The 27,932-nt window shown below is 40.4% G+C and overlaps 1 protein-coding gene across 1 annotated transcript in view; it reads left to right on the plus strand.

Annotated features, from left to right (window-relative positions):
• Positions 1–16,551: 16,551 nt before the first annotated feature.
• LOC308339173 (cytosolic beta-glucosidase-like) overlaps positions 16,552–27,932 on the plus strand; it is a 119,784-nt gene continuing 108,403 nt past the window's right edge. Inside the window, 1 exon segment of the mRNA XM_080797626.1 lies at positions 16,552–16,676. Coding sequence (XP_080653752.1) covers positions 16,619–16,676 — 58 coding nt within the window. The 5' untranslated portion in view covers positions 16,552–16,618.

The raw sequence follows: 27,932 nt of genomic DNA on the forward strand, positions 1-27,932 counted from the left end.
TCTGATCCTTTTATGAACATCTATAGTTGACCTAGAGGTGTGCATGGTGAAAGCAAGTCGAAGACAATGAGTTATAAGATCGACTCTCATTGGCTTTAGCCAGCCAGTGTTTTAAATTCCTCACTTATGAAATAAGGCAAACAAAAATAATCTCCAAGAAACTCTGATCGTAAGTAAGAACAACCAGTATTCTCTCTTTGCTCTCTCTTTACATCATTGTATCAATAGTTACATCCACTCACTGATGTGATATTTGCTAGCAGCATCAGATCCAGCCTGTTGGACCATTTTCCGAGAGAGACTTACGTACATCATCAACAGTTCACAAATCATAAGGTCTTATGGTCTGGTCTTGCCCACCAACAAAAAAATTAAATTTTGCTGATGGAATACATTTGAGCCATGACTGAGTGATGGTCTCTAATACATGATTTTAAAAAGATAAAGGGAGGCAAATGACCAAGGTGATTTATGGAAGTGGATTTGAAAAAAAATGTGTCTGATCTTGGAAATCTGGGAAAAGCCGCAGTTTTTGTTTGTGCTTTTTCCTGTTTGTTTTGCATTAATCAAGCCTTATCCCTTTCCCTCTAATCCTTTCCCCTCTGCTTGCCAGCTTTAGTCAAGAAAACCACCAGACTAGGTGAAGTCCTTTGTAGATATCACAATAGTGAGGACAGGCCAGTTTGTACTCAAGAAGCTTAAAATCTACCTCTGGAGGGAGAATGCAAGCTTCTGTTTTTCAAAGGCAGCAGTCTCTGGGAGGTAGAGCTTTTTAAATGAAGGTGTTAATAGTCCAGGAAGTCTGAAGTCAGAACTCCAAACAAAGGTGATCTTTGCAACAGCTGGTATCCCATTAAAAAGGAAGGATAGCCTTCTGGGGCTTTTGTCACCAGTGACTCCTGAACTGTAAATCAGAACAGTCCCCACATGCCCCATGGCTTTTCTTTCATCTATCAAAATGAATACACAATCCCACCCCAGGGGCTCCTCCTTTCTAGGCATCATTTGTTTGGAAGGGTCTAGATTTTGCCTGAATGGAAAATGGTGATATTTTAGGAATTCAGTTTGAGAGAATAAGTGTGTGTGTTCTCTGGGTTTGTCCTCTTGCCCAGGAATGAAGAACTAAAATCACACATTGGAGATTAGCTTCCAGTGTCATGATTTGTGTTAAGGTTAATAGGTTTTATTGTCAAATAAATCCCTATGCTGCTCTTCCCCAGCTTTGGATTGGGCAAGTTGCTAAACCTTGATAACCGTCATTTCTATCTTTAAAAAGAGAGTAAGATTTCTTGGCCTTCAAGATTCTTGTGGAGAACATCTAAGTAGGCTTGGCACAGTGGATAGCATAATGCCTGGTCTACACCTGATTTCCTTCAATGCCCTCTTCCTCAACCCCCTCCCCGTAAATACCTAGTTTCACCATGAAAAATGGGAAAAGCTTTAAGACAAAGTGAAGTGGTTAAAGTTGTCGGTCCGAGCACGGTGAACGCAGTTGCACACGTATTGTGGATAGTCATTGAAAGAACAACATGTCTACCTATTTGCTTTTTGGGCATGTCTCCTTTCTCTCAAACATCTGTGGTTTATCTGTGAACTATTTGCATTTGCGTTAGGTGTTTGTGAAGACAGAAAGGAGAAGAGAGGTAAATCGTCCATCCGAGGCTTGGAAAACCCACCACATTCTCCTACTCAAACTGGCCCGTGTGGCGACGGTTTCTAGAATCAACCTGTGTTCTGGAATATGAAATCTAGGCTGAAGCAGAAAGCTCAAGCGTTGGAGCTGATTGTTCTGACTCAGGGAAGCAGGACTTTTCCCCTCCCTGTTGAAGGCACACTACCTCACTATCTTCTGAAAGTATTATTCTCATCTACCTAAATTAACCCAAGTGCGTTCTTTGACACTTTTTATAGAATGATTTAAATTGCAGGAAAATTATTTTTAAAAAGCATTATGGTGGGCGCTTCCCCCCGCCCCCCCCAAAGCGTAGTGTTGATCCAACAAAATGGAGTGGAATGCCAGAATTCTGGTTGTATGTTCACCCTGGCAAGAAATTTTTGTCCAAAATATAACCGATCACTTGAAATAGCCCTCCTGGTTTGGAGACTTGGTTCAGTGTTTTCTAGTCAATGTGCTACCGATTCATTTCGGGTGTGCCCCAGTGTCGTGAGTTTCTTCTTTTCTAGTGTGTAGAACCCGGTGCCAAGCATATGTCAACACATATTTCTAGGTATGTCTCTCGTATTGCATTTTTTACTTTTATACATAGACGAGAGGGGGAAAGAGTAGAGAGGGTTATTTAAAAAACAAAAAATAAAAAATCGAGTGAAGACATGTTGGCCAGAAGTAGAATTTTCACGATTGTTTTGGTTATTGTTAGATATACATATGCCTGTTGGAAACTGGAACTACCAAGTAAAGATAAGTGCTTATAAAAAACTTAAAAAAAAAAAAAGCAATTTTGGGAAACACTCTCCCAGTACACGGGCTCTGTAGCAGAAATGTGTTCTGCCTTCTATAAGAATAATCGACTAAATCTTCAAACGGAATGAAAATGCTGGAAAGAGACAGGACTTGGATGGTAAGCCTGGACTGGAGTTCTGGCTTTGCTGACTTACCACAGTGCTTTTCCAGGCGAGGCTCTGGCTCTCTTCTTCACTTATAAATGATTGTGCCTTACCAAATGACCTTTAATATTATTTCTAGCTCCAAAGACTCTATGACCTTAGCCAAGGATTCCTCTCCAAATCCCATGAATAGGGCCTTTTCAGTTCTACGCTTTATGATGCTGAAAGAGGGTTTGACTTCCACTTGACCGCTGTGGAAAAAGAGGAGAGAGGTTTGGAAGGGGGCTGTGTGTCGTTAACTGCTCTACCATGTGGCACAAAGAACAGCTGTCCTAGAAGCATGTCTGTTTCCTAAAAAAAATAAGAGGTTCTAAAGTGGACAAAAAAAGACCAAGTAGTAGTAGGGCAAGAGCTTCTGGAATGTTAGCTTTATTTAGCCCCAAATGATTGGCAGCTGGTTGTGACATTATTACTCAATGTGTCTATGTTGCCATTCAAAACAGTTGTTGCAAGTGCTCAAGAGAAAACAGTAAGCCTGTGTGGCTCTGTTTTTCCTCTTTCCTAGTGGGGGTGGAGTGGAATGCATACACAGCTTGCTTTGAAGAGTATTGGTGGTTAGAATCAGAGTCTGCTGATGGTCAGTAGAATTTATCTGCTTCTTATGTGGTCTCAGTTTAAGAAAAATGCTTTCTCCCTTCTGATATATAATATATACTTATAGCGGAACATGCCATAACCTCAACACCAAGATATAACCGCATTTTTAAAATGTATCTTGTAAGAAATATGTCAATAAGAAGCCAAAGGGGCATGGGAGGTAGGGAATACAGATGTATGCATATGGAAATAGGCACTGGAGAAGTTAAGGAAACTTGCAGTATCTACAGATTCTTTTTACTACCTCACACTTCCTCAGGGGCCCAGCTAAACATTTCAGGAGAGCGAAAGCACTGTTGACATTCAAAAGCTAAAGTAAGGTCTTGGGATAAGGCAATCTTTTTCTATTTCTGAAGGAAGAAAAGAACCACAGTGCACACCAGGATAATGATTTTGGAAGCTCAGTTAATTGTGAAGGTGAGGCTGATCCAGCTTCTGGTTAGATACAAAGGAAATATTGTTCACTTCCCATAAATGATTTCCCATATGTAAAGTGGGGCTGATCCTAGCAGGTGACTTCAGAGATGTGGAAACATTTAACCACATATGAATAAATCTTGCCAACACTTTAAAAAAATGCAAAGTATAACCTTTAAAGTAAAATCGCGGCTGTCACATTTTGAGACTGAAAGCTCTAAAAGCAGAGCTTTTATACCAACCACAAAGGCCAGGGACCTGTGGTTTTATTGGATTTCTCATCCCAAGAAAATATTTACACTTGGAGGAAATGATGCGTTTTATAACTATAAAAGCCAAACATAGCATATTTATGAAGAATATTGCAAATAAAACTTTTTTTTTTCCTTAGCCTGGCAAAATTGACAGCTCTGTTTAAGGCACAAAAAATTGGTAAAATACAGATTCTAGTTCCTATTAAAAAAAAAAAAGATTTTATTTAGCACAAACAAGGGCTGGGGGAGGGCAGAGGGAAAGTGAAAAGAGAACTCCCCACAGAGCAGTGAGCCAGACCTAGGGCTCAACTGCCTGGGGCTTGATCCCAGGACCCTGAGATCATGATCTGAGCCAAAGGCAGACACTTAACTGACTGAGCCACCTGAGCGTCCCAGATTCTGTTTCTTTTAAATGGGTGCAACTTTTTATTCTTAGTAAGGATATTGAAGGAAAAAGATCTTTGGTGAGTGTCCTGCTTTCTCCTGCTAAAAGATCCTAGTTATTAGAGTTTTTGGAAGCTTAGATCCAGTTATATGAGAAGAGAAAAGAATAGCACAAGAGAAAATGAGGGAAAAAAATTAACGTAGATGTAGCTCAATAGACCAGAGGCAAAATGAAATAAATTAACATTGTAGGAAAATAAAGGCATTTTGAAGGAAATTTAACAATGTTTGCCATTCAATCATTGACAGTCCAAATTTTTTTTAAAAGAGTTATTGATTTAGGGGTAGATTGGTTTGGGGAAAAAACTCAACCCAAACTAAGTATTTGTCTCTTGTATTAGCCATTATGCCATAATATAAAGTCCCTATTTTTAGCTGAAGCCTTCCGGCTTCTAAATAACAGAAGCAGAAATAAAACAAAAGCTGGGGAAAGTGATCTAGAAATGGATGTGGTGACACGCTGGGATTTTGTTCTAACAAAAGTCATATCCAAATGCACTAAAATAGAAGGGGCCTGGTCTCATCCTCACGATTCCCTGTTTTTTGCTCATTTCCAGTTTCTGATTGCTTCTTTAAAAAATATAAGGCCAACCTCATGACAAAACTACATAAAGAACTTTTTAAACTGTCTTATTAGACTGAAATTTACTTCTAGCATGTATAGCAAATATTGCTTAGAATATAGAAATGAGTGACCCCAAGAATTTAGGATTTTTATAAGTTTACACTGATGTGAAGTAGTGAGACATATCTATATTGGTCTCTGCCCCTGTTCCTGACACAGAGCTCCTAAAGTCCTTGTCACTTTCAAGATTACAGGAGCAACTTTCATTTTAGCAAAGGCAACTCTTGGTGGGTTCCTGGATGGGGCTGGTCACAAGAAGGAAAGTTGAAAGTTGAAAGTTGGAACTTTCAATTCCACCACCCCCCGCCCCATTCTCCAGAAAGGGTAGAGGGGCTGGAAGTGGAGTAAGTAATTGATCATATCTCCATGATGAAGCCGCCATAAAAATCATAATTGTAGGAGGCTCAAAAGCTTCCAGGTTGGTGAACACATCCAAGCGGGGGATGGAGCACCCCAACTCCATGGGGACAGAAAGTCCTGCACTCTACTAGATTTGGTCTTTGAATGTCTTCATTGGGCTGTGCATCTATGTCCTTTTTCATATCCTTTATTATATAGCAAACTGATAAACACCAGTGAATGTTTCCCTGGAGTTCTGTGAGGTGTTCTAACAAATTATCAAACAAGGAGTGGGACAAGGGAACCCTGATTTCTAGCTGGTTGGTCAGAATTACCAGTGACGACTTGGGACTTTTCAACTGGCCTCCAAAGTACTACTGAGCATGTAACTTGTGGGATCTGATGCAAACTGTAGGTGGTTAATGTCAGAACTGAATCCAATTATAGGACACCTGCTGGTGTTGGAGAATTGGTTGGTGTGGGAAAAAACTCACACCTCGGGTGTCACAAGTGTTGTGAGTTCCAGGGGTGCCTGGCTGGCTCAATCATTAGAGCATGTGAATCTTGGTTGTGAGTTGAAGCCCCATGCTGTGTGTGGAGCTCACTTAAAAAAAAAAAAAAAAAAAAAAAGTGTTGTGAGTTTAAGAATACGGAAGGCAGTGTGTTTTTCCTGGACAGCTGAGAGATTTATTTTCACAGTGTTTGTTGGACGACACCGAGTCTCAGGTGGAATAACAAATGGCAAAAGAGCACAAGTCCAGCAAAAGTGGGGGCACCTAATACTTCACACTGCACATTGGAAAGAGTTAGCAGGATGCCTTTTTCCATGCATACATGTGACTTTTGTTCTGGCTCAATTCCTTTGTTGGATTTGTCTAAAGAAGAGTAGGTACTTGTAGAAACGGGAGGAAGCATGGCAGAGGAGCCGTGTCTACTGAGAGAAGCCATTCCCAAGTGTGAGGCTTGGGAAATTTCTGCTCCCATACACCCTGGGATTGTCTGCTGTTAACACGCTCTCTGCCTTCTACATGTTCCCCTTCCACTGCCAAGTTAAATCAACTTAGGGAATTGACTTCTTTTAGATGGCCTGTTCTGCAGAAAAGAATTCCTGCCTGAACTTACAACTGACCTTATGATATTCCGAGACAGATATATATACATACATATATATATATATATTTAAAGATTTTATTTATTTATTTGACAGAGAGAGATCACAATAGTAGGCAGAGAGGCAGGCAGAGAGAGAGGGGGAAGCAGGCTCCCCACCGAGCAGAGAGCCCGATGTGGGGCTCAATCCCAGGACCCTGGGATCATGACCTGAGCCGAAGGCAGAGGCTTTAACCCACTGAGCCACCCAGGCGCCCCTGAGACTGATATTTTGAACAAATGCAATGTCTTACCCATGACTGTTTTTGATGAAGTGTATCCGTTGTGGGCCTGGCACTTTCCACAGAGCTTCACATGTAACATCTCATTTGATCTGCACAACAAGCCCGTAAACTAAGAATGATGATCCCTCCCTTGCAGGAAAACTGTTGTTCAGAGAGATCAAGAGATGCATTCAGAGGGGTGCCTGGCTGGCTCAGTCGGTGGAGCTTGCAACTCTTCCTCACAGGGTTGTGGGTTCAAGTCTCACACTGGATATAGAGATTACTTAAAAATATAATAAAAAAAATAATAAGAGAAATGCACTCAAGCTTACATATCTAAGAAATGCATCGAAGCTTGTTTACAAAAGGCCAAGCAGTGCCTTTCATGGGGCCTGTTGGTTGACACCCAAGCCCATAGGCCTCTTCTAAACTATTCTAGAAAAGAGGTGTCACCTGTAGTTGAAAAATACTCCATATTCCAGTTTCCTTCCCAATAAAAATGTTGAAGGCAAAGCTAGTCAATGACTTCCTTACTGTTAGAGTACACCTAAGACAGACGGGGAATGACCGGTTGTATGTGGGTTTAAATGGGGGAAAACAATGATCTAAGACAGAGTTTCCCCGGTTTCAAACGTTGGGAACTGCCTTTAAAATTTTTGCTGTAGCTTTGTAATACCTCCATTGCTACTTACTTTACATTGCCCTATATGACTTTTTTTATTTATCTATTTTTTTAAACCAAAAATGAATTTATAAATGTATTTATACCATGGTGGTATATGGAAAATTATTATCTTGTGTTATAAGTAAAAGGTAGCCAGAAATATGTATAATGAGAACATAGCAATTTTTTTAAAAAGATTTTATTTATTTATTTGACAGAGAGAGAGATCACAAGTAGGCAGAGAGGCGGGGGGGGGGGGAAGCAGGCTCCCCGCTGGGCAGAGAGCCCGATGTGGGGCCTGATCCCAAGACCCTGAGATCACGACCTGAGCCGAAGGCAGAGCCTTTAACCCACTGAGCCACCCAGGCGCCCCGAACATAGCAATTTTATTAAGTTTTGGCTTCGTCTGTTTTTGGATTTTACCCCCTTGTTTTCCAGTCTCTCCTCCTCCATCAGACTTCTTTCCTTGTCTCCCTTCAGGCCAGAGGACAGGGGTGTTCTGCTTGAATTCTATGAGGGGTGTCCTCCTGGTAAAAGCCTTTTAAAAATGGGTCGCACTCTGGTTCACTTCCCTTCTCTGATGGTTTAAAACTTCCCCAGTGTCTACCCACCTTTGCATTATCTTCAGTTGTCGATGGTGTTCTATTTAGAGTTTACAATTGAAATTGGCAACAGGATAATTCAGATACAAGCTATTCTGCCATTATCAGAAGCTAGAAGTTCTGTTTTTATCACAGTTGTAATTTGATTTTTGTGGGTTTTTTGTTGTTTGTGTGTATAAATGTCTGTCTTTTCAATGAAACTCTAAACACATGAAGTGAATGTTATAAAAAGAGGTTTTCAGGAAAAATTCTCATCTGTCACAAGTTTCTTCTTGCTGACTTGAACTGTCTTGGCATATTTTGATGACTTCCCCATGATTTCAGGAATAATATCAATGTATTGCTCATGCTTTATACATTTTGATTGTTATATATAAAGATTACAATGCAAGAAATGATTAGAATACAACCACATAAAATGCACACATGAAATGAAAATAATCTTTTATAATTATTGGAATTGAGCAGACTATAATTTTAGCTCTAAATGTTATGAACCAAAGCAGAAGTGGAGTGCTAGTGTTACACCATGCAGTACTTTTCAATGCAGGGATTCCCAAACAATGAGTACAGTACAGCCTGCCTATGGAAGGCAGGGAGACGGGCCCCCCTGGCTTGTGCAGAGGCTGAGAGATGCCTCATACCATTAGTATACCAGATTGGGCAGAAGGATTTTTTTTTATGCCAACCACTATAAGACCGGGAAGCTTCACGGATAGCCTTTCTGGTGCAGTGCTCTGAGGAGCTTCCTTATTGTCTGCTTCCTTGAGCCTAAATCCTAAATCCACTTCAGGCAGTGGTCCCAGAGGGTTCCTTTCTCCATCCATGACCTCATAGGCACAATAGCATCCTGTAATTTTTGGTACACTCTCCCTCCTCCCTACCTGTCTCCTTTTACTTCTCTAAATCTGTAAGGTTGTTGGGGGTGGGGGAGTGGCAATAACTTAGGAAAACTATCGGTAACTCTCTACTTATATTCTTTGATTCTTCCCTGAGTAACTTGGGGTAAAAATAGGATGCTATTAAAGCAAAGTTGAAGAACTTTAATTAGTAGAGTGGAAGATGATTCAAACCCTGACGCTGCGTTGGTTGGATTGGTTTACCACTTTTCTCCAAGGGTTTAGAACAGTGGCTTCCTCATTGTAAATGCTCATTATCCATTTGGTGAGTGAATTGATGAATTTAGGGAAAAAATTTACCAAATGAGCCTTTCATTCTTAGCTTGCCTGAATACGGTAAACTCTACTCTCGGAAAGTTATAAACCGAGTGGGACGTCAGACAAATAAACATTTAAAATAAATGTTTTAAAATAAAATGGCCATGAGGGTGTGATAAGAAGTCCACAAGGTCTCATGGGAGTGTGGGAGAGTGGGACCTAACTGGTTCTGGGGAACAGTCCTTAAAAAAGTAGCTTAAAGCTGGCCAATGGAAGAGAAGTGAGAGTTAGCCCAGACAAAGGGAGAACACGTTGTCTGCTAAGGATTAATGTTGAGAAAGTTGGAGCATGGTAGATTTAAAAAGCTGAAGAATCAGAAGAGTTTATGAGAGGAACACTGGTGTGGATGCACGCGGGAAGGAAGCAGGAACCAGGTCATTGCAGACTTTGCAAGTCTGAACTTCAGAGGCAGGAGATCAGCTGAACAATTTGTGTTTTAGAAAGACGGCCCAGATTGCGGTAGACTGTTGGACGGGAACAAAACTGGATGTTGAGAGTTAGTACAGTTTGGGACTCCACAGGCTTGAGAAAGTTTCTACGGGCTTGGCGTAGAGAAGAGGCCACAGGGATGAAGGTGAAGAGACATGTGTGGGACATGTCAGGAGTTGGAGTCAATGATATTTGGAGGTGGGCTGCATGTGGCAGGAAGAAGGAGGAGGAGGACAGGAGAAGGGTTCAGAATGGTGTCCGGGCTAGGAGGTGATCTTGGAGTAAGGACCCAAGAGGCAAAGGACTGGGTGGGTTCTCCCAGACCGCCACATGGTCTACAGAAGGCAGTGCTTGCTCTTTCAATACGATTCACTGCAAGTCATTTTATGATCACCGAAATTGTTCCTTTTCCCTCTCGTCTTACATTTTATTGGGCTTGATTCCACTCGTTTACTCTTCCTTTTCAGATCATGGGCCTCTGGTGCTTTGCTTTATTCACCGTGGGAAGAAAATGCTTTTGAAATTCTAAACCCCAATCCCTGAAGCAAGATGAATGATCAAAGATACTTTCAAATATGCAAATGCCCATGGGCCTTGGATGCATTAGCGACAGTCTAGTCCTGAGCCACACAGCGTAACTGTGCATGTCCACAGACAGTTTAGAAGGAAAGCCTGTTCATGATCTGTGGCAAGGCCCTTGAACCGAGGGCTCTGTTTCTGGTATTTAACACGAGGACCAGGATGGAGAGTAAGTTCCTCCCTCAGCTGGGGTCATAGGCACCTCACTTGCTGTACCTTAATTCCAGCTCAGTTTAACACTTCTCCAAATAATCCATAGGTATAAATGGAGTTTAGATTGCATTGGTGGAGGAGTTTTTAGGAGGATGATCTGAGTGGCTAAACCCGAGTTTGTGGAATAATTCTGGTGAATCTGGGCAGAGTCACAGGCAGTTGCACTATGAATAATGTCCTGAAATGTGCTACTAATAGAATCTGATACCTAAAGCTGTGGGTATTTGCTGGAAGGCTCCCAAAAGGTATTCCAAGTGTTCTCTCTGACTGCCTTTTATTCTTAGAGCTTCTAAGCTCAAAGATTGAACTTTGAGTGGTATTGAGTGGTTTTTGTGATTACTTGTATGCCATCGTTAGTATCAGCCTGTCAACACCGTAAAGGACAGGGCATCTTTTTGTTTGTTTTGGAAATTACTCAGCAGTAATCCTTAATTATATAACAGTATGACTTTTGGAAATGTTGATTGATGCACGGCTGTTGTTTTATATTGCATTCATGCTAAATCTTATGGGGTGTATGGCCTTCAATAAATAAATGCAAACAATGTAATTGAATCCCACTTCAGTGTGCCATTAATTATCTCACATATATCTTCATTTCTTGGCTGGTGGTATGAGCCAACATTCAAGACAGCTAGAAAAAAATGTCCAGTAAAGTTCCTTTATTTGGAGGCAAATTATACACAGACACACATATGAATCATGTATATGTGCACACATCTACTTTCCATGTATCTGTGTCTATAGTCCCTTATATACCTCTATGTCTACATCACACCACATGCGTGGATAAATATAGATAAGCACATGCATATTATGTATTACACACATATACACACATGCATCTATAGGTATGTATATGTGGAGATAGATATAAGCATGCACACACACCCCAAATATATATGTGTACTATATATGAATCTTTTGGTTGCAACCAATAGGAAACCCCACCCAAATAAGCCTAAACCATAAAGGAAATTTATTGGTTCTCAAAGATACAGTTCCTTCCATCTGTCTTCCATATCCCAAAAGTCTTCCTCTTTATGTTTTTGAAATGGCTGCCCCAAACTTGCATATTCATATGTAGCAGGAAGAGGATGTCTGTTCAGGTAGCTTCTGTGGAAGAGTAAAAAAGCTTCTTTCTCAGAACCCCTAAAAGTACCTTTTCTCACATATTATTGTTTGATTGGGCTTCAAGCCCACATTTAATCAAATCCCTTGGCCAATGAGAGGTGTGAAGATGGCCTAAAACTAATCCTTAGAGATGGTGAGTTAGTGGGTGGGGTGCAGTGCCAGCTCTTCTGGGAGAATGTGGGCTGCATAGGGGAAAACGGATAGTCGAAGGAAAATCACATTCTGTTACTGACAGAAGCCTGAGAGTTGATTGAATCGTGGGTGGTCCATATTAATAAATGCCCCTTCCCCTGTCTCCTACACATGTGTGTTCATACATCATGGTTGTTAGGAATTTCACAATCAAAGTTTCCTTTCATAATGGATTTGCTTTCCGGACTTCATGTTTTGACAGATTCTATCTACTAAGAAACTGAGGGTGTTGTTATAACAAATTTGTTTTTGCATTTTCATGCATGAGAAACTGGTATTACCATGACGAGTTCATGTAATTCCAACCTAAAAGTAATAAAATTGATCTTTTAGAAAGACTGGGAGACTCGATAGGAAGTAAACGTACAATTACAATTAGAATTATTGAAATATTAAAAATAGCTTGATGACTCTCAGGAATCAAAGGCTCTGTTTGGAAGCACTCTTGTAAAATGTGACTCTTCGGGTCAAGTTTGACTAAATCTCTCTTGACAAATGGAGAAAGTCAAGATGAATAATCCATTGCACAAACAACCTGGGGTAGATTTGCTCTTTGGTGCCTCATACCAGCCCCACCCCCTACACTCTCCCTATCACTGCCTTTTTCCTCCAGCCATATGATACCACTGAAGAGTCTCCCTGCAAAAAGAAAAGAAAAGAAAACAAAACAAAACAAAAAAACTTTGAAGTAATTAGGCTTTTTCCTTGACCTTTTTAAAAACACAGTCATTATTCAGAAAGTGTGTTTATCAACAACTCCTCAGTCTCAGTGACTTAGCAAAGTAAACATTTATTTCTCATTCGTACCGCAGTCCAAAGTGGGCTGCTCTTGGAGTCTGTAAGGGTCCTGCTCCATGGGGTGACACAGGGAACCAGGCTCCTTCCATCTCAGGAGTCCCTGGGGCCTCAGTTTTCCAGTGGAGCCTGTAGAATGATGGCATGTGGATGAAACATAGATGCTTGGGTGGGCAGATCTCAGCAACCTGGCCGGGAAGCGGTGTACTTGATTTCTGTCCACATGCCTACATGCTACTGGTCAAGACACAGTTCTGTCCTCATCTGACAGTAAGAGAGCTGACAAATGTGGTTTGATCATGTGCCCAGATGGAAAAGGATTTGGCTAACGCATAGGAGTCTTTGTTGTAGACAGAAAAATATTTAGGGTGGCTCAGTGGGTTAAGCTCTGCCTTCAGCTCGGGTCATGATCTCAGGGTCCTGGGATGGAGCCCCGCATCGGGCTCTCTGCTCAGCAGGGAGCCTGCTTCCCCCCCGCCCCCCGCCTGCCTCTCTGCCTACTTGTGATCTCTCTCTCTCTCTCTGTCAAATAAATAAAAATAAATCTTTTAAAAAATGTTTATTTAGAACGTTACTTTTCTCCTGACACAGGTACACAGGAATATTTTGAAAGCCAACGTTTTTGAATTGTAGCATTTTAAATTGGGAGGGTCATAAGTAATGAGCTGAATCCTTATTGAAGAACATCTTGTTTTGCAATTAACAAAGAGAAGAGTCTCTGGAAGATGTATTTTTACCCCAGAGGTCACTGGATATAGTCTCTTGGCCCTCCTAGGACTTCTAGCAAGAGCGTACATTATGGTAGCCATTATTCGAAGAACCATAATGCAAGTAACTAATTTTCTCCGACTGGAAGTTGGACAGTGGTTTGGAGTACTATTCTGAGGCTGTTCCCCGAGAAGGGGGCAGGATCTCAAAGGAATTACTGTGTGGTTTTGAGGAGGGAAATGAACCTAAGGTCTCAGATTTACACCCATAGAGAGGGGTTTCCGTGCCTCACGAATGAGAGTTAAGTGGACTTGAAGGACCCATGGCAGGCTTGGATAGTGGAGATCTTGGCTCTAACCAAGATGGCCCAAAACCAAGAGATGGGAGAATGGAGACACTAAGCGTCTTTAAATCTAATCTTCATATGATCTAAATGCTCTTCAATAGCCCTAAAATGGAATGGAGGGGGTCCACATCATGACAAATTAAAATATGGGCCAGCTTTGCTAGTTAGAGCTATACAATCGGAATTCTTTTTGCATAAAGAAAATAAACAAACAAGATAATCCTTTGTACTCAAGACTGTGGCTATGTATTTACATGTTTTGTAACCATTAGGACTTCAGTGCAGGGAAAGTTAGAGTGAGCTCTCTGGAAAGCCAGAAGGATACAGAGGGACTGTAGGTAGAAAAGCAAGACACCAGGAGAGAGGAAGGAAGAGAGTGCCAGGAAAGCTATGGACCCTTGGGAGTCCTTGAGACTTTGGGAGGTACAAAAGGTCAAAACTATTTTCGTAAATACAAAGATATGATTTTCCTTTTTTATTCTTGTCTCTATGAATGCACGGTGGAGTTTTACAGAGGCAACAAATAGAATAAGAAGCAGATATGAATATCCAGCTATTTTCCCTTTAACCAGGCATAAAAGAATTTGCAAAAATGTAAAACACTCTTCCCATTAAATATTTTTTGTTTTGCATTATATAATTATTTTTCATAAAATATGTTATTTATGTTCCCGGCTATTTATTGCTATGTTAAATGAAGTCATCAGTAGTTTTTTTAAGTCTCAGTTTCAATTTCCAAAACAGCAAATATTGATGAATATAATCCACATTTTAGAAAGTTCTTTAGGAGCCTCAATTACTTTTAAGAGTGTAAAGAAGTCCCGACACCAAATTGTTTCAGAATGCTATAGTAGAGAATTAGATCAGAGGTGAGAAAAATTAAATTCTGCCATCCGCAGTCAAGTAACCTCAGAGGCTGTGGTGCTAAGAAGGTATATTGTTCTTTCTGGAGAAAAATCCTTAGAAGACCAGTAGCAATTAACTAGGGGTTGCAGGGGTAGGTGGTCATTGTTGGGATAACTAAATGTTAATAACACTGCGTACAGCAAGGTGTATATCTAAAATAATTGCAATACTGCCATCTAGTGTTTCATAATGAAAATATTTTAATATTTATTTTTTTTTCATTCAATTTATGATGATTACTTCAGAACTGAATGACCATAGGGACTTATTTGAATAGTATGCCCTGTATTTTTTAATGTGTATTTCACCAAGCACGTACCTTTTAATATTTTAAATGTCTTCTCTCATTTCTTTCTATATTTAACCTCTTTTTTCTTTTTTCTTCTTAGGGTTAGAAAAACTTGACAGGGTAGGATTACCCTCTAGTTATATCCCATTCTAATTTTGTGTTCCTGTCATGACACAGTGTAGGATGACTTAAACACTGTTTTAGGGGGACTGAATAAGTCACTTTATGCACCACGATTTTGCCTAACTCCTCTCTCCACAGGAATTTAAAAAAAAAAAAAAGGCTGTTAAATTTGCCTCTTTTTTTTTTTTTACTTTTTAAAGTTTTTACTTTAATTTTCGTTAACATACAGTGTTATGTTAGTTTCAGGATCAATTTTAGATGCGCAGAAAGGTTGCAGAAGATAGTACAGAGCATTCCCGTGTCTGCCCTCACCCAGTTTCCCCTATTGCCCGCATTCCACATTACTATGGTGCATAGGCTGAGTGCCTGGCATGATGGAGGAATAGTCCCACGTCAAGGCACATGGCTGTGAAATTTCAGAAATAGAAGCGTGGGAAGCAGTGAAGGGGGGCTGGGGCACAAAACAGGTTATATATAAAAGGTTAAGACTTGGATTGTCATCAAACTTCTCAAGAGCCAAACCAGAAGCCAGAAGGCCGTGAACTAATGCCTTTAAAATTCTCAGTGAAAATGACTTCCATTATAGAATCCCAGAGTAGTCAAACTGCGTACCAAGCGTGACATTAGAATAAAGACAATCCCAGAACCACAGAGTTTCCAAAAAGTTACTTTCCGTGCCCCCTTTATCAGAAAGTTATTCAAGGATTTGCTTCTGTAAAAGGGAGAGACAAGGGGGAAGAAAGCACAAAGGAGAGGGGATATATGGTGCAGATTATGTGACTCTGTGCTGGCCTAAAAAACAAACGGTGCGGAATGAGCAGGGAAACAGAGGTGTTTAGAAGCCAGAGAGTTAGAATTCTATTGGCCTGTTCGGGGATGAATTAGTGATAGGTATACTGAAAATTCAATACAAAAACCAGACAGTTGATGAACCCCAGAGAAAATAAAAGGTTGCATGTAAGCATGGACTACTATTACACGGCTCAGTGTTGACCATATATAGTCATAGTAATGTAAATATCGAGTATTTATTTAAACAAAAAAGGGAATCTCATCCTGTTGCAGGAGGAGGAGAGAGAGCAAGAGGGAGGGAGACAGAGAGAGTGAGTTAGGTCTTCTACCTCTATATCCAGAATTTAATAGTTACTACCTAAAACTGAAAGCAAATTAAGAAGCCGTAATCTCAGGTTATTCTTTAAATAACGTGGGAGAAAATTCCAGAAGAAACAGTTGCAAATGGTTATCTCTAAGGAGTGGGGATTAAGAATTGGGAGGAACTGATTAAGGGAAAATTCTAGTAAGATTATGTGTCTTTTAAAAACTATGTCCACGTTTTTATCCATTTTATTTTATCCATTTTATCCATTTTATATATTTTATCCATTTTATCCATTTTATTTTATCCATTTATCCATTTAATCCATTTTATTAAAATGGATAAGATTAGATGAATGGCTGTCCTGCCGAAGCATCCAGGCTGGTCCAGCTCTGTTAAGAATCTGCAAGTGCCCAGAGAAGAAAGCGGAAATGCTTGCCTTTACAAAGTGTCTTGGATTCTTATCAAGGCTGTGGCCAGTCAAGTGTGATCATTTAATCTGGCTCCCTTCTTGTTTGCATACACATTTGTATTCCAGACTTTGGTCAGGGTGAGTCGACTGACTGTTTGCACAATTTCTTGGACTCCACTAACTAAAGGGCACACAGCTCCTGTTTGGCTGAAAGGTCTAGCTGGCCATCTTCTGAAAGCATGGCTTTCCCAGAAGGATTTGGATGGGGGGCAGCCACTGCAGCTTATCAAGTGGAAGGTAGGAGAAGCTCCTTCACCTTTGCTAGGGCTGGGATGGAAATGACCTTTTTGGGTCCTCTGTGCCAAGAAAGAGAGTGAGGGCGAGGAAGCCAAAGGAAAAGAAGGAAAGGGATAAATGAGCCCATAACTGTATCAGTGAAACTGTCACTTTTCACAGAGAAGAAGCTCACCTTCCCTTGTCCCTTTCCTTATGCAGGGGTGGTGGTAGTGAGGGGTGGACCACCAAGCTGCACCTATAATTTCAGTTTGTTCAAGTTCACCTGAGACATCAGTTTACATTGGACTAGCTGCTTTTGTCATTGGTTTCTTGAACACATTTGTCCCAATTCCCCCAACAAAAAAGATAATTTCCCCTACTGGCTGGAAAAATATTGGGTAAATTTCTTCAAAGAATCCAGGAGACTTGATTGGAGGATGTTCCTCTCTAGGGAACGGTGTCCTGTTCTATTTCTGGTGGCCACAAAGCAGAGCCTAATCTCATGTGCTGGCCCATCTCCCGGGCAGCTGAGGAGTACAAGGAACAGCTGCAAGATGGGAGAGAGTGGAGCCGGAGGGCTGAGTCTGGTCTCCATCCTACCACACATGAGCATGAACATGAGAGTCCATCATCTTTCCCGAGTCTCAGCTTCCTCATCTGCAAAATAGGAAGATTAGGCTAGTTTTCCCAAAACATATGTATTTTCCACTTAAGGAATTAAGGGTTGTTCGTGCCTATCATGGGAACAGTATTTATTTGGTCAAATACACGTGGGAAACCCTGGCTTAAACAAAGCTTAGAGAGTTTCTTGCAGTAGTTTCCTAGAGCAGCTGCGGCAAATCATCATGAACTGGGAGGTTCCTTTCCTCGCTGTTCTGGGGGCCAGTACAAGTCACTGGACTCCTTAGACTTGGGGTCCATCTAAACTCTTTACTAGTTCTGTGCGACTTTGAGCAAGTTTCTCAACCTCTCTGTACTTCCGTATCTGCAAAATGGGGATAATTATGGTATTTACATTATAGTTGCCGTGAGGCTTAAATAAGATGATGTGTATCAAATGCTTGGTGCTTAGCAGGTGCTCAATGCATGGTCTTCATATGGGGATGGTCACAAAAGGATTTCTCCTCAGACGCAGCGGTTAACTTGGCATAAATCTGCAGTCAGTTATATAAGACAATATTGTGGATTTCAGATACCAGTTTCCAGGTCCTGTTCACTCTGGACTCAGGGATGACCTCATTGGTCCATTCTGAGCTCCTGTCTTCATGGGGTCTCCGGGTTGCCATACTTCTTCTGTCAGCTTGTTTCATGCTCTTCTGCACCAGGCTTGCTGCAGCCTTATTTTAAGATTTTTATTTGTGGCCTCTAACCTGCTATTGTGCTGTTAACTCTATATCAGCAGCTTTGAAGTGGGGAGACTTGATCCAACATGACTTCTCTCTTTGTCAACTCACAGAATTTTTTTATGTTTGCTGTTTTCCACCTAAGAGCCCTTACCTACCTTTTTGCTCTGGGTTTGAATCCTAGGTCACGCACTTACTGAGTGACCTCGGGCTAATAACTTAAGCCGCAGTTCCCTTATTTCTAAAATTAGGAAAATGATCCTGCTCACTTTGTAGGTTTGTTCTGGGGATGACAGAGGTTAACATGTGTAACCAGAGCAGGAGAGTACCTGACACATAGTAACAGCAATGATAATACTATTATCGTTGTTCTTTCTCCTGGCTGTATTCTCTTCTACTGAGTTACATTGTCTGCAGCACATAGTGGGAATGGTCATTTCTTCTTTGTTCTGCATGTTGGAATATCTTCCCTCTTCGCTCCTTCTGGACTGGTTCTACCAGCAGCTTCTGAGAGAGTTCCCATTTAGCTACCCCTCCACTGTTGTGTAGATCACATATGCGGGATCTTTGGCTTTGTCCAAAGGCCAAATTAGGACAAATGGCTTTGTCCTATGGCCTTGTCAAGTCAGTGTGGCCTGGGATTTAAAAGCTGAGGTTGCCCTGCCACTTTGTGATTTTGAGAATCTTTGAAATTTAAGTTTGCCGTGGTCCTGAAAGTCTACAGAACCACTGGAAATCACATACATTCAGAACTGAGGACTAAACATGAATTGTATTTGAAAAAATAAATAAAAGTAACAGTTTGGTGATTTGTTATGAAGCATTCCCACTTATATCTTTCCCCTGGTTTTCAAAGCACAGTTGTCTGTGTAGGTATCTTTGTTTTCACATACCCTGAGAATCCTGATAGACAACTAGCTCATCTCCCACCTCCGCACTGCCCTGCATTCCTATGCCTCACCCCCCCAACAGAAATGGAGATATCTTGGCTCTGTTACTTGGAATAGAAGGCTCCTTAGGGTCTCTGCAGGTGGGGCTGATGGAAAGGGGCAGGGCAGGACTTTCTGATTACCGGGCTTGCTAATATATTGATTACTTGGTTGCCAATTTCACCAGACCCCAAGGTTCTTTCTTCTTCCTGTCCTTGTTTATATCCCTTTTGCCTCCACTCTGGCTACTTCCCCATTTATGGTTTTTAAGAAGAGTTTAATGAAATGTTTATTATATAAGAGTTGGCTGTGGGGTGCTTCGAGCCTTTTGGAGGAAAGCACAGTATAAATCTAATAAATAAATAATAAACAAGTGATATAAACAGGAGGAAAATTATGTGTTTTAGGTGAGTTGTAAAGAACGTTGTAAAAACTGTAAAATGTATTTGTTAGATGAAGAGGCAGGGAAAAAATGCAGATAATCATCGCTCGTACAGAAGTGAGTCTTATACAATATTTTAAACTACAAAAACAATTCTCATGTGTTTTAACCCTTTGTGGAGCCACCTCTGCCTCTGTTTTCCTCTGGAGGGGATATGAAACAGAAAACAGCAGGTAGCTCAGTAGCATTTTGTTTATTTCCTCGGTCGGCCACGGAGGAGCTATGAAAATGACATTTAGGACCCAATTCTACAGCTCTTATGAGCTTATAACTCCCAGTGATTTCAGGGAAGGCTCTTAAGGGATGAACATGTTCTGCAAAATCCCACAAATCCTAAACAAAGTCTAAACTACTCCATTAACACTTCCTGGTGGGATCTGAGTCTATGGTTCTTAGAGAAGCAAAGACCTCAGTTTTATGAATGCCATTTTCAACCTTTGATGCTGCACTGGGTACCAATATAATGTTTGGATTTTGATTTTACTTTGACTTTGGCTTTGTGTTGGGAGAAATTAGGGCTGGGCTCAAACTTTGGCCTTCTGTTTGCCTTTGGATGTCAGAGATGGAATCCTATGGCTAAGAAATGTGGAGTTATTTTTGCATTTAAAAAGTAGGAGAGTAAACAGCGTAGTTGAATTAGTTGGTTTTAGATCCCATTTCTGGTGATTTCTATTCATGCTTAATCTTCTCTAGTCCCTTTTAAAAACTCATCTATTATACACACCTGAGCTAGAGGCACATTTCATCTACCTGCTTTAGATGTCAGTACTGGCCCTGTATTTCATTAGCTCACTTCCTCCCATCCCAGTACTAAGCAGGCCTGGCCCTGCCTAACTTCCAAGATCAGACCGGCTGGGGCGCCTTCAGGGTGGTGTGCCTGTAGACTCATTAGGTCACTTCCTGTTTGCTTTCTCCACTCAACAAATTTGGCCTGTTTATCTTGGTTCCTGCTTTCTGCTAAACCCCTTCCATTAAACATCCAAGTTTGGGATGACTGCCTGTAGCAATCTTCTAGAAAAGGGCTCACCAGGGATATCTATGCTTTGTCTGGAATACCCAGGAAAGAAGGAGAGAAAATAGACATTGAAGCATGATTATTCATTTCTTGATACGTAAGGAGAAAGGAAAAACAGAGGGAATCATGTATTCATGAAATTTCTCATAGCTTAAAGGTTGATATGACAGAAACTACCTTTCTTTCCCCCAGGTTCAAATTTGTTGTCCACAAAAGTCTTAATTATTGCCCCTGCCTTTAACTTTTATTTAAATCCCAACTAGCTAACATACAGTGTAATACTAGTTTCAGGTGTACAATACAGTGATTAAACACTTCAATACCGTATCCAGTGCTCATCACAAGCAAGCTCACTCCTTAATCTTCATCCCTAATTTAATCCATCCCCCTTTTTTATTGTACCATGAAATTATGTAGGCATCATTGAAAGAGTATGGGCTTAGGAAGGAATGATATTCAAATATTCATCAACTCATTCAACACCCAAGTAGATACCAACTGTAAACAACAGGTATAGGCTAGACTGGCACTTGCATTGACTAGTGAGAGTGGATACCAGCCGTAAACAACCAGTATGGGACCATTAAGACCATGAAGAGTAGAGCTGTGGAAAACTGATATTGACTAGGCTGGCACCCACATGAACCAATCAGAATGGATACCAGCTATAAACAAGCATGGGGACCACACTGACATGTAGGGATTGAATTTCAGGCTTGCGCTTATGAGTGAGACACATCTGGAATTATATCTGACTCTGTTTGTGAACTACTGAAGAATTACATCAGTTAATGTCTCTAAGCCATAGACTTCTCACCTAAAGAATTTCTTTCTTTTTTCAAAAGATCTATTTATTTACTTTGAGAGAGAGAGTGAGCACATGTGTGTGTGCATACACATAAGTTGGGGAAGGGGTAGACAGAAAGAATCTTCAAGCAGACTCCCCTGTGAACTCTGAGCTTAATGCAGGGCTGGAGCTCATGACACATGAGAATGATGAAGTGGAACAAAACCAGGATTTGGTCACTTAACTGACTGAGCCACTCAGGCACCCTTCACCTGTAGAATTTCTAATGCTTATCTCTTTTTTTGAATGTTCACTGGATGAATATGGGAGAAATTTTTCTAACTTTTATGCTTCTTTGGATCTGGGATGATTTCTCAACTTTTTCTTCCAGATTACTAATTTACACTTTAGCTTCTTTGATTCTATGTTTCAACTCCAATGTTGGATATTTAATTGCGGCAATTATATTTCTAGGTTTTCAAATTATTCTTTGATTGTTTCACTTTTAGGAAGCTGTGTTTTGTTTTTGTTTTCAAATGTTTTTAAGAATGCTAGTTTAAAAAAGGGAGTTCTCTTTCTTGCTTTCTGTCTCTCTCTTTCTCTCTTGCTTGCTTTCTGTATCACTTTGAGATTTAGGGGTTATTTGCTTATTTGGGACCTTATCTTTCATGCTATTTGTTTTTGCCCAGAGTCTGGTAACCCTTGAGAGTCTGTTCATGTTTATGAATGAAAGAGTATGTTGACAATTATCAAATGGTTTCACTCATATCTGGAATATAAGAAACAGTGCAGAGGATCATCAGGGAAGGGAGGGAAAACTGAATGGGAAATCATCAGAGAGGGAGACAAACCATGAAAGACTCTTAACTATAGGAAACAAACAGAGCTGCTGGAGGGGAAGTGGGTGGGGGGATAGGATAACTTGGTGAGGGGCATTAAGGAGGGTACATAATGTGATGGGTCACTGGGTCTTATGTAAGACTGATGAATTATTGAACTTTGTGTCTGAAATTAATGATGTACTATATGTTGGCTAATTGCATTTAAATAAAAAAATATACAAACAAAAAAATCAGTGTCTGAGTTAGGTTGTTTTTTAAAGTTAAATAGTTCTATTTAACTGAAACAGGGCTGACTTTGTAAGAAGCAGTGTTCTGTATAACTGAATGGGACCTATTGACAGTCAATCTTTTCATAAAAGACTATATATGAGGGGAAAGAGCCAAGATTTAGAGCTCAATAACTGCCAGACTTCAAGGATTTTAAGGAAGAATATTTTTGTTTGCTTTGTTTTTTTTAGGATTTTACATTTTTATTAGGTCATTTTTTTTTCTTTTTTCTTTTTTTTTAAATTTTAATAAACATATAATGTATTTTTATCCCCAGGGGTACAGGTCTGTGAATTGCCAGGTTTACACATTTCAAAGCACTCACCACAGCACATACCCTCCCCAATGTCCATTTCCCCAACACCCTCTCCTGTCCCCCCTCCCCCCAGCAACCCTCAGTCTGTTTTTTGAGATTGAGTCTTTTATGGTTTGTCTCCCTCCCAATCCCATCTTTTCTTTTTTTCTTTTCCTACCTAACCCCAACCCCCCCACATTGCATCTCCACTTCCTCATATCAAAGAGATCATATGATAGTTGTCTTTCTCCGATTGACTTATTTCGCTAAGCATGATACCCTCTAGTTCCATCCACGTTGTCGCAAATGGCAAGATTTCATGTCTTTTGATGGCTGCATAGTATCCATTGTGTATATATACCACTTCTTCTTTATCCATTCATCTGTTGATGGACATCTAGGCTCTTCCCACAGTTTGGCTATTGTGGACATTGCTGCTATAAACATTCGGGTGCACGTGCCCCTTCAGAGCACCATGTTTGTATCTTTAGGATATATACCCAGTAGTGCAATTGCTGGGTCATAGGGTAGCTCTATTTTCAGTTTTTTGAGGAACCTCCACACTGTTTTCCAGAGTGGTTGCACCAGCTTGCATTCCCACCAGCAGTGTAGGAGGGTTCCCCTCTCTCCGCATCCTCGCCAGCATCTGTCATTTCTTGACTTGTTAATTTTAGCCATTCTGACTGGTGTGAGGTGGTATCTCATTGTGGTTTTGATTTGTATTTCCCTGATGCTGAGTGATGTGGAGCACTTTCTCATGTGTCTGTTGGCCATCTGGATGTCTTCTTTGCAGAAATGTCTGTTCATGTCCTCTGCCCATTTCTTGACTGGATTATTTGTTCTTTGGGTATTGAGTTTGATAAGCTCTTTATAGATTTTGGATACTAGCCCTTTATCTGATATGTCGTTTGCAAGTATCTTCTCCCATTCTGTCAGTTGTCTTTTGGTTTTGTTAACTGTTTCCTTTGCTGTGCAAAAGCTTTTGATCTTGATGAAATCCCAATAGTTCATTTTTGCCCTTGCTTCTGTTGCCTTTGGCGATGTTCCTAGGAAGAAGTTGATGCGGTTGAGGTCAAAGAGGTTGCTGCCTGCGTTCTCCTCAAGGATTTTGATAGATTCCTTTCTCACATTGAGGTCCTTCATCCATTTTGAGTCTATTTTCGTGTGTGGTGTAAGGAAATAGTCCAATTTCATATTTCTGCATGTGGCTGTCCAATTTTCCCAGCACCATTTGTTGAAGAGACTGTCTTTTTTCCATTGGATATTCTTTCCTGCTTTGTCGAAGATTAGTTGACCATAGAGTTGAGGGTCTATTTCTGGGCTCTCTATTCTGTTCCATTGATCTATGTGTCTGTTTTTGTGCCAGTACCATACTGTCTTGATGATGACAGCTTTGTAATAGAGCTTGAAGTCTGGAATTGTGATGCCACCGACTTTGGCTTTCTTTTTCAATATTCCTTTGGCTATTCGAGGTCTTTTCTGGTTCCATATAAATTTTAGGATTATTTGTTCTATTTCTTTAAAAAAATGGATGGGATTTTGATAGGGATTGCATTAAATGTGTAGATTGCTTTAGGTAGAATAGACATTTTCACAATATTTGTTCTTCCAATCTATGAGCATGGAATATTTTTCCATTTCTTTGTGTCTTCCTCAATTTCTTTCATGAGTACTTTATAGTTTTCTGAGTACAGCTTCTTTGCCTCTTTGGTTAGATTTATTCCTAGGTGTCTTATGGTTTTGGGTGTGATTGTAAATGGGACTGACTCCTCAATTTCTCTTTCTTCTGTCTTGTTGTTAGTGTAAAGAAATGCAACTGATTTCTGTGCATTGGCTTTATATCCTGACACTTTACTGAATTCCTGTATAAGTTCTAGCAGTTTTGGAGTGGAGCCTTTTGGGTTTTCCACATATAGTATCATATCATCTGCAAAGAGTGATAGTTCGACTTCTTCTTTGCCAATTTGGATGCCTTTAATTTCTTTTTGTTGTCTGATTGCTGAGGCTAGGACTTCTAGTACTATGTTGAACAGCAGTGGTGATAAAGGACATCCCTGCTGTGTTCCTGACCTTAGCGGAAAAGCTTTCAGTTTTTCTCCATTGAGAATGATATTTGCAGTGGGTTTTTCATAGATGGCTTTGATAATATTGAGGTATGTGCCTTCTATCCCTGCACTTTGAAGACTTTTAATCAGGAAGGGATGCTGCACTTTGTCAAACGCTTTTTCAGCATCTATTGAGAGTATCATATGGTTCTTACTCTTTCTTTTATTAATGTATTGTATCACATTGATGGATTTGGGGATGTTGAACCAACCTTGCAGCCCTGGAATAAATCCCACTTGGTCGTGGTGAATAATCCTTTTAATGTACTGTTGGATCCTATTGACCAGTATTTTGGTGAGAATTTTCGCATCTGTGTTCATCAAGGATATGGGTCTGTAATTCTCTTTTTTGGTGCGATCCTTGTCTGGTTTTGGGATCAAGGTGATGCTGGCCTCATAGAATGAGTTTGGAAGTTTTCCTTCCAATTCTATTTTTTGGAACAGTTTCAGGAGAATAGGAATTAATTCTTCTTTAAATGTTTGGTAGAATTCCCCTGGGAAGCCGTCTGGTCCTGGACTTTTGTTTGTTTGGAGATTTTTGATGACTGTTTCAATCTCCTTACTGGTTATGAGTCTGTTCAGGTTACCTATTTCTTCCTGGTTCAGTTGTGGTAGTTTATATGTCTCTAGAAATGTATCCATTTATCCAGATTGTCAAATTTGTTGGCGTAGAGTTGCTCGTAGTATGTTCTTATAATTGTTTGTATTTCTTTGGTGTTGGTTGTGATCTCTCCTCTTTCATTCATGATTTTATTTATTTGCATCCTTTCTCTTTTCTTTTTGATCAGTCTGACCAGGGGTTTGTCAATCTTATTAATTCTTTCAAAGAACCAGCTCCTAGTTTTGTTGATTTGTTCTATTGTTTTTTTAGATTCTATTTCATTGATTTCTGCTCTGATCTTTATGATTTCTCTTCTCCTGCTGGGTTTAGGCTTTCTTTGTTGTTCTCTTTCCAGCTCCTTTAGGTGTAGGGTTAGGTTGTGTATTTGAGACCTTTCTTGTTTCTTGAGAAAGGCTTGCACGGCTATATATTTTCCTCTCAGGACTGCCTTTGTTGTCTCCCACAGATTTTGAACCGTTGTGTTTTCATTATCATTTGTTTCCATGATTTTTTTCAATTCTTCTTTAATTTCCTGCTTGACCCATTCATTTTTTAGAAGGATGCTGTTTAGTCTCCATGTATTTGCGTTCTTTCCAAATTTCCTCTTGTGATTGAGTTCTAGCTTCAGAGCATTGTGGTCTGAAAATATGCAGGGAATGATCTCAATCTTTTGGTACCGATTGAGACCTGATTTATGACCCAGGATGTGGTCTATTCTGGAGAATGTTCCATGTGGACCAGAGAAGAATGTATATTCTGTTGCTTTGGGATGGAATGTTCTGAATAGATCTGTGATGTCCATCTGGTCCAGTGTGTCATTTAAGGCCTTTATTTCCTTGTTGATATTTTGCTTAGATGATCTGTCCATTTCACTGAGGGGAATGTTAAAGTCCCCTGCTATTATTGTATTACTGTCGATGTATTTCTTTGATTTTGTTATTAATTGGTTTATATAGTTGGCTGCTCCCATGTTAGGGGCATAGATATTTAAGATTGTTAGGTCTTCTTGTTGGACAGACCCTTTGAGTATGATATAGTGTCCTTCCTCATCTCTTATTATAGTCTTTGGCTTAAAATATAATTGATCTGATATAAGGATTGACAACCCAGCTTTCTTCTGATGTCCATTAGCATGGTACATTATTTTCCACCCCCTCACTTTAAATCTGGAGGTGTCTTCGGGTCTAAAATGAGTTTCTTGTAGGCAGCATATTGATGGGTTTTGTTTTTTTATCCATTCTGATACCCTGTGTCTTTTGATTGGGGCATTTAGCCCATTAACATTCAGGGTAACTATTGAGAGATATGAATTTAGTGCCATTGTATTGCCTGTAAGGTGACTGTTACCGTATATTGTTTCTGTTTCTTTCTGATCTACTTCTTTTAGGGTCTCTCTTTGCTTAGAGGACCCCTTTCAATATTTCCTGTAGAGCTGGTTTGGTGTTTGCAAATTCTTTCAGCTTTTGTTTGTCCTGGAAGCTCTTTATCTCTCCTTCTATTTTCAATGATAGCCTAGCTGGATATAGTATTCTTGGCTGCATGTTTTTCTCGTTTAGTGCTCTGAAGATATCATGCCAGTTCTTTCTGGCCTGCCAGGTCTCTGTGGATAAGTCCGCTGCCAATCTAATGTTTTTACCCTTGTATGTTACAGACTTCTTTTCCCAGGCTGCTTTCAGGATTTTCTCTTTGTCACTAAGACTTGTAAATTTTACTATCAGGTGATGAGGTGTGGACCTATTTTTATTGATTTTGAGGGGTTTTCTTAGCATCTCCTAGATTTTGATGTTTGTTCCCTTTGCCATATTAGGGAAATTCTCTCCAATAATTGTCTCCAATACACCTTCTGTTCCCCTCTCTCTTTCTTCTTCTTCTGGAATCCCAATTATTCTAATGTTGTGTCATCTTATGATGTCACTTATCTCTCGAATTCTCTCCTCATGGTCCAGTATTTGTCTCTCTTTCGCTCAGCTTCTTTATTCTCTGTCATTTGGTCTTCTATGTCACTAATTCTTTCTTCTGCCTCATTTATCCTAGCAGTGAGAGCTTCCATTTTTGATTGCACCTCATGAATAGCTTTTTTGATTTCAAGTTGGTTAGATTTTAGTTCTTTTATTTCTCCAGAAAGGGCTTTTATCTCTCCGGAGAGGGTTTCTCTAATATCTTCTATGCCTTTTTCGAGCCCGGCTAGAACCTTGAGAATTGTCATTTTGAACTCTAGATCTGTCATGTTACCAATGTCCATATTGATTAGGTCTCCAGCCTTCGGTACGGCCTCTTGTTCTTTTTTTTGAGGTGAGTTTTTCCGCCTTGTCATTTTGTCCAGATAAGATTTGCTTTCTCCTGCTGTGGAATTCCGCTGTTCTTGGTGAGTGAAGTTGGTTTTGGATGGGTTTTTTGTTGATCTTCTGGGGGAGGGGCCTGTTGTAGTGATTCTCAAGTGTCTTTGCCGAAGGCGGAATTGCACCGCCCTTGCCAGGCTAAGTAATCCACTCGGGTTTGCTTTTGGGAGCTTTTGTTCCCTGAGCGCTTTCCGTAGAGTTCTGGAGGACGGGAATGAAGATGGCGGCCTCCCAATCTCTCGGCCTGGAGGAGCCGAGAGCTTGGGGTTCCGCTCCTCAGTGCGCCCTCAGAGAAAAGTGCCCAGCCGCCCC

Source organism: Martes martes (genome assembly GCF_963455335.1).
Source record: "Martes martes genome assembly, chromosome: 2".
NCBI lineage: Eukaryota > Metazoa > Chordata > Mammalia > Carnivora > Mustelidae > Martes > Martes martes.